At 53.2% G+C, this 7,768-nt stretch overlaps 1 protein-coding gene across 1 annotated transcript in view; it reads left to right on the top strand.

The window, feature by feature from the left end:
* The window catches only part of Itpkb (inositol-trisphosphate 3-kinase B), a 95,088-nt gene extending 87,919 nt beyond the window's left edge, over window positions 1-7,169 (top strand). The window contains exons 5-8 of the mRNA XM_021197793.2: window positions 577-781; window positions 2,546-2,647; window positions 3,743-3,814; window positions 4,097-7,169. Of these exons, the coding sequence (XP_021053452.1) occupies window positions 577-781; window positions 2,546-2,647; window positions 3,743-3,814; window positions 4,097-4,312 (595 nt within the window). The 3' untranslated portion in view covers window positions 4,313-7,169. The remainder of the gene's footprint in view (window positions 1-576; window positions 782-2,545; window positions 2,648-3,742; window positions 3,815-4,096) is intronic.
* The last annotated feature ends 599 nt before the right edge of the window (window positions 7,170-7,768 follow it).

Raw genomic sequence — 7,768 nt, forward strand, 5'->3', positions numbered from 1 at the left:
TGTCACCTCTCCTAAGGGCGTAGTGCCCTCACCTGGTCAGCCTGCAGGTTCTACTGTGCAGCGTGTGTTAGTCTTCCTGGGATCAGAGGCTCGGTGACCTGTTATGGAGACGGATAAGAGTGCCAGTCTTATCTCTGAAACTCTACTGGGCTACAAAGCCCTGGGCAGCCCTGTCCAGCATAGATCATCGCAGACCCCACTTTATTCTGCTCTTGTGGAAGGACAAAATATGCTTTCCAGGCTGCCAGGGTATAAGAGTTCCAAGGGGAACCCCACCCTCTGTCTCTCTTCCATAAACTGACCACTGTCCCACCATCTTTCTTCTCTTGCTGACCCTAGAAAAGCTTCTTTGTGGGCGGTTCTGAGTTTATCAGGCGTTCACAGTCATCCAGCATCAAGGTGCTCTGGGCCCAGATGGCACATGGCTTTCCCAATGAATTCACTCCATCCTAGATGTCACTCTATTGACCATTGTCCTGGGACATGGTATAGCCAGCTCAGGGCCTTCATCCATCAGACGTGACTCCAGGGAGTTGTGGCCCAATCCTGGACTCATGTTCTCTACCTCCCATGCAGGACATACCTGGAGGAAGAACTCACCAAGGCCCGGAAGAAGCCTAGCTTGCGGAAGGACATGTACCAGAAGATGGTCGAGGTGGACCCTGAGGCCCCCACTGAAGAGGAGAAAGCCCAGCGAGCTGTGACCAAGCCGCGTTACATGCAGTGGCGGGAAACCATCAGTTCCACGGCCACCCTAGGCTTCAGGATCGAGGGTATCAAGGTGAGACTTGTAAGGCATGGCCTGAGGCTGCTGAGGCCTCGTGGTTCTCAGTGATGAAGGCCTTGGGAGACTGGAGTCTATAAGCCTCGCCTGTACAGGCTTAAGTGTGGACAGCCAGCCTCCGGGGGTGTTGGCCCATTCTGCAGCCTGGGGTACAGGTGGTCTGGCTGTAGGTAGCAGTCCTGATCCTTCCTTTTGCTGCCCAGGCTTGGTCTGCCTGGCCCACTCTCCAGCATGGAGTTGGGTTGGGTAGCTGAAGTAAGGGGAGGCTCTGGTAGTCATCTCTCACACAGTGTGTAGATGTGATCACCAGGGTCGCACGGGCTTCTAGAGCTGGGGACTGAGAAAGCCACTTGTCCTCCCTTGTCTTTAAAAACCAGCCTTCCCTCCCAGCAATGTCCAGCTCTCAGGCTGGATGCAACTTATATACATGCCTCTCTCCACCCCTTGTCTGTCTGCACTGCATGCCCTGGCACCTCTCACTCAGGCACGACGTGCCCCCCAGTCTCTGGTCTCTGCACCATACAGCCAACAGCATCCACCGGCCTAGAGAGGCTGACTGGACGCACCCTCACCTGCCCTCTCTGCCTCAGCTAACAGAAAGGGCCTGTGAGAAAGGCTTCCCTGAGGTGCCATTCCCTCAGACCTGTGGCTCTTCTGCAGACAGCCTTCCTGATGTTAGAGCTGTCGCCTGTCTCCTAGTGGAGGTGGACTGGTGCAAGTGTGTGAGTTCCTGCTGCACCCACTCTCTCTCTCCTCCTCTGTCTCGAAAGAACAGAGTTCTGTGTGTTTGCCCAGGCCAGCATGAAGAGAGGGAGCGCTGGGCTCTGAGCATGGAGATGGTGGTTTGTGGAGTAGAGATAAAGTGATGTGGTCTTAAACCTTGGCTCTGGGGAAGACCTATAGCAGTCCCCTGATCTGTAGTGCATTACAAGACCCAGACCAAATGTCTAGAATGTAGAGCACCAATAGGAATATGTGCACATATATACATAGATGAATATATGCATGTACATACTTACATACACTACAATACACACATACCACACACACTACATATACTACACATGCTCATATACACATCATACACACATTTACCACACATACTCACACATACCCCCCCACACACACCATACATACATATACCAGACACACACACATATACCACACACCACACACGTACACACACATATAACACACACACACACACACACTTATTTTTTGCCTTTTTTCTTCAAGGAAACACTTTGCAACTTCTGCTTACCATATCATAAAAATTGCCAGCATTGTTGCTCTCGTGTTTTGGGCCACTATTAAATGACCGTAACTTGACCACAAGCCTATGACAGGGTGACTGTTAGCCTGATCATCCTGATGGCTGCTACCACATTAATGGGACACACTGTGAGTCACGGGTCCAAGGGCAGAGCTTCTGAACAGGAAGTGACGCTGACCATTCCTCGGGGCCCTTGCTGCCCTTATGTAGAGCAAGGTGCTTCTCCATTGTTGTCTCGGATACCCCTCACACCACCAAGACTTCCTAAAGTGGTGTGTGGCCAGGGATCTGGAGCCACTGTGTACACCCCTCAGCTGGGGTCTGGAACGGGCTTTCCTGGGCCAGGTGACAATCACCTGGTTATACCTGGCTTGCTTTACTGTCCCTGGGCACCTGACCACCTCCACAGATCAGCAAGAGGGTCATGATCATGAGCAGTCTGTCCCATGGGCCCTCTGCTGACCCCCTGTGGGTGACTCCCTCCTCAGAAGGAAGATGGCTCTGTGAACCGTGACTTCAAGAAGACCAAAACGAGGGAGCAGGTCACCGAGGCTTTCAGAGAATTCACTAAAGGAAACCAGAACATCCTGGTGAGTCAGGGTGTGGGTCAGGGGACCACCCCTTCTCTGACCTAGCTAAGGCTAGGCAGGGGTGCTTCTGAAACCCTAGCCCAACACTTCTGTAAGAAGGTGATGTGACAGTCCCCAGAGAAGCTTGGGGACACTGATTCATTCTCCTCAGTCCCTCTGCCCCAGCACAGTGCCCTTCCATGTCAGGGAACAATGATGTCAGGAGTTCTTGAGCACCTGCTGCTGGCTGGGTGTTGTGCTAAGTTTTTGCCACAGCCCCTCAGAAGCCCTCTGGGGAGGACAAGCAAGCAGACATTCTGTCTCCATTTGACAGATCAGGGGCTTGAGAGAGACCAACGATGCATAGGCAGGAAAAGGCTGAGCTAGGGTTCCCACCTAAGTTGGCCTGACACAGGCCCCTGCCCTTCCTGATGCCTCCGGGCCCAGACCTATAAGGCTGGAATGCACACAGTAGGTCTGCAGCACCAGTCCTCTAGTTCCAGGGAACCTGTCTGGATCATTTCAGATCCTCTGAGTCAGGCCACTGACTGCATTTCCAACTGTTGCTAGGGACTTCAGGATGAGGCTGACTAGCCCTGCCTGGCTCTGTCCTCTGCTATTCAAATCGTCATTGAAGGACCCTGTGTGATATGAGCTTCCCTAGAGGCCCTGAGTCCTGGGTGATGGGACTCAAAGATGGGACTCACAGCTCATACCTGGGAATGATCAGGTATCCCATTGCCAACACAGGAGGACCTGTAAGGCTCCGCGGAGGGGACTCTTGTAGAGATGCTGTAGCTTTTCCCCTACCCTGTCTTTAGTCAGGGGCACAGCACTCTGTGGTCAGGAAGTTTCCATGGCGACCAGTTCTGGCCTCTGCCTCAGCTGGCTGGCATGCTGGCATGGGCCAGCACTGCTGGAGGATGAGCGGCCACATTCTTCTGGGAAAGGTGTAACTGAGCTCAGCTGGGGTAGATGAAGAGGTCAGAGTAAGATTGGCACATGGTCACTGCTAGCTGTAATTCCAAGAGCCTAATGAACTAAATAGATCTGACGCCCCACCCCTCCCCTCTACACACACAGAGTGTGTGAAACTCTGACCATCTCTGCCTTCAGATCGCCTACCGGGACCGGCTGAAGGCCATTCGTGCAACCCTGGAAGTCTCTCCCTTCTTCAAGTGCCACGAGGTAGGCTACTGCGCCTTCAGCCCCACAGACACACACTGCCTGCTTGACTGACTGACACCTCTCCCCATCACCCCTAGTTCCAATAGAAAGCATTACAGCCTCAAGCCTTCCTTAGCCGCTAGTATACCTGGGCACCGCAGCCACATCTCCCCCTAACCCCACTGTCCTCCAGACCCTGCTCCCTTCCCTCCTGGCACTGTCAGGTCTATCCCCCCAACCCTGCCCCCTCCCCGTCCTGGCTCTGCTTCCCTGGTCCCTCTCTCACACCCTGCTTCCTTCCAGGTTATTGGCAGCTCTCTCCTCTTCATCCATGACAAGAAGGAGCAAGCCAAGGTGTGGATGATTGACTTTGGGAAAACCACGCCCCTTCCGGAAGGCCAGACCCTACAACACGATGTCCCCTGGCAGGAGGGGAACCGGGAGGATGGCTACCTCTCAGGGCTGGACAACCTCATCGACATCCTGACGGAAATGTCCCAGGGCAGCCCACTCACCTGAGGCCACCACCACCGTGCATAGCCGCGCCACCTTGCCCGCCACCTCTGCCTGTCGCCTCTCTCCTCCCCTAATTCTTCCTTTTCCTGTCTGAGCGCCTACCTAGAACAGAGCCTCCCATCTGCACTACAGGACACTTTGGAGAAGAAAAGAGAGTTTTGTTTTGTTTTGTTTTTTTCTAGGTCTTTATTTCCCTGGCCTCCCACACAGGGGCTTGGGGCTTCTCATTCTCTCTAAATAGAACTACCTTCTCGAAGAGAATTACACAAAGCTAGGCTCCACATCCTGTTACACTTAGAGCCGGCACAGCACGGGTCCAGAAGGCTGTGGGATCCCTGGTTGCCTAAGGTCTTGAGAGATTAAGCCTCCCTCTGGGAGACACTCCCCCACTCCCTGAAAGTTCTAGCGCACACTGGCTACCAGTAGGGGCCTTGCTGCCCCCTAGTGGCTGGTGCCATCAGTAAACACATGGGCCCGGAAGCCAGGCCAAGGTCCTGATTTCTGGGAGTTGGGAATACAATCTCTGGGGTTCTGCATCTGGCTTAGGAGCAATGTCTCCTCCAGTGAGAATCCCCAGCTCCCAGGGACACTGAGTGGCTTCTCTAGAGATGCTAAATCAGGGGCCCCACATTGCTAGTGTTTAAACCCTTGGGACCTGGGCCCTCCTAGGAGGAGTATGGAGAACAGCTCCTTTTCTAAAGAACATCAGTCACCCTTCCATCTGGGAGCACTGCCCATGAATTCAGAGGGGACATTCTGCAAAGCTAAGTTTCAGGGAATGACGTCACCTCCTAGAGCTACTGCTCACTGGCCTTGATCTGCTTGCTCTGGGAAGGAAGGTCCAGAGCTGGGTACAATACTCAAGGCTCACACCAACCTCCAGGGATCTGCAGCAGCTCGGAGAGCTGGCCACGCCCAGGAGAGCAATCACTAGGCCTTAGGGAACCAGGATTCTGGCTTCCTGGAATGATCCCTAAATTTCCCTTGAAATCACGCACTCTCCCAGTTTGAAGGACTTAGACCGGTGTTTCTCCATGTAATTCGTTAGTTGCCAGGATTCAGAGGGCTGCCCAGAGCTATTGCCCCAAGCCTTCTCCTTGCTGGAGTTCTGAGCTTCTTAAGGGCTATGGGAAGATAGATCGTTGTTAATCACCACTTCAGCTCTGAAGCAAGTAGCCTCTCTGATTGAAAAGAGTGTACAACTTGTATGACTTTTTAAAAGACAAAACTCCTAGCTCTGCTGCCATTTGGAGCTACCCTCTTCTCCTCTGGGCTTGTCACCTCCTCTTTACTGAGAGACTCTGGATCACGTGTACAGAGGCTCCTCTGGGTTCCACGCCAGCAGGCACTGATTAGGGACCAACACCTGGCGACATAGCTTTGGGCAGGGGTGGCCATCTTGGCTGTCTACCCCAGCTCCCTGGGGTTTCTAGAGCTGTTGGCCCACGTGGCACAAGTGTTTCCCCTTCATGCTGGGTGGGTGAGTGACAGTTGGTGGGGGCGGGAGGTGGGACCCACGACGATGTATAAGTACAGGTTTTTAAAAAGGAACTCGTTTAAACTTCCTGGCTCCTATCCAGATGGGCGGTGAGCTCCTCCTGTGTGGGCTGACTTGCTAAAGGTCACACCCCCCGCCCCCCTTTCTGGGAGCCCAGACCTTGTGACAGCACGTGATTGGGAAGACGGGCAACCAGGCATAGGGGGAGGGCAGTAGCAACCAGGCATCCAGCTCTGGGGCTCTCCAGCTGTAGTTGCTAGAGGGCTTGAGGTGACCTCGTGGTCTGTATATCGGCCATTTGCTGGGAAGGAGTATCGTTAATTCCAAGAGTCTACAGCTGTGATCTGGCCCAAAGTTCCCTCCTGCTGTCTCAGAAATGTTTGCTAAAGCAAACCACGCAATGAACAAAAAAATGCTAGGGACCAGTTTAATGTACGTAAAGAACAAAATATGCGGAGACCTTTAGGAAGGTGCCACCTGTCACAATAATGCGCTAAGATACCGTGACTGGAGGCCGGTTAGCAAGAGCCTCCGGACAGTGCTAGGCAGTGCTTTGTGCTGGGTGTGTTGTGGGTGGGAAAGCGGTGTGGAGAGGCATCTTTCTAGGGCTAGTCTGTTGCCAAGGGTGTCTTGCTTAGTTGGGGCTTGTATTTGTATGCTAGTACCCACTCTCTGTCTCCCAAACCATTCTCACTTCTCTCTTGCCAGAGGCCCCTCCTTCCTGCTCTGCCAGGATGGGCAGAGCTCAGATGGAATTTCCCAGAACCTCCAGCAGTCTGATAAACCGAGTTCTAGGAGGCCTGGTGGTGACTCCCAAGGTCCTGGCCACACAGGTGCTGGGACATGGGACAGGCTCCATGTACCTATGTGCAGGGTCCCTGGGGCCCTCCTGCTCTTGGGCCACCAGATATCTTGGTGGTCAGCTCTGCTTCACACACGCTGGAGTGCTTCGATTGCTTTCCCCAGACTAGACTTTAGTGCCCTTGAAGAAGTGTTTAAGTTATATTTATTTTGTTTTTTTTTTTTTTTGTTTTAATTGCACAAAACACTAAGATGAAAGGCTGGGCTGTTCCTCCTAAGCTCCGAGACCTGCCTTCTGGGGCCTCAAGACAGATGCTGTTCACCTTTGGCTGGCTGTAGTTAGCTTCGAAATCGCCTGTATTCTGACAACCGTTAGTGTATAGGCCCCACCTCTTGATCCAGGTCGCTGGCCCATCAGTGCCTTTTAGGAGGAGAGGATCCTCCCTGCACCCGGACAGGCTGGCTCTCCTCCTCTGAACTCCTCCCTCTCGGGACTGTTACATCCCCTGCCCTGTGCCCGGTCAACTGTAGATGCTATCTCCCTTCCCAATAAAGGCTTTGGAGACCATTACTAGCTTGATGTGATCCTTCTGCACACCCCATCCCTACCCTCCAACGACCACAGAAGAGCTATGATGAGGTCCAGCGGTGGATGTCAGGAGGGGTAACATTCTAGTCTGCAAACAATGCAAGGCATTCTTTATAAGGAGTCTATTCTACACACTCTATCATACCTTTAGACAGTGGCTCAAGGATGCTACCCAGTGACAAAGTTCCCCTGCCCATGGTGACCTCTGTGCTGGGTACATCCGATCACCCACAGCCCATCACCTGTAATAACAAGACTTTATTGTCTCTATTGATCAGATCGGGAAACTGAGGCTGAGAAAGTCAAACAACCTGGCCTGGGAAAGGGTGTCATGGAAACATTTAGAGTCAGACCTTGTCACCTTTACTGGAGGAATGTCAGGGGCAGAGAGCTAGGCTCTAGACCCAGGGATGGCTCAATTGGGAGCCTTGGCTGTGTTTCAAGGAAACCCTTCAGAGCAAAACCCTGGCCAGGCAATGGTGGCGCACGCCTTTAATCCCAGCACTCGGGAGGCAGAGGCAGGCGGATTTCTGAGTTCGAGGCCAGCCTGGTCTACAGAGTGAGTTCCAGG

Source organism: Mus pahari, chromosome 5, assembly GCF_900095145.1.
Source record: "Mus pahari chromosome 5, PAHARI_EIJ_v1.1, whole genome shotgun sequence".
NCBI classification, from domain to species: domain Eukaryota; kingdom Metazoa; phylum Chordata; class Mammalia; order Rodentia; family Muridae; genus Mus; species Mus pahari.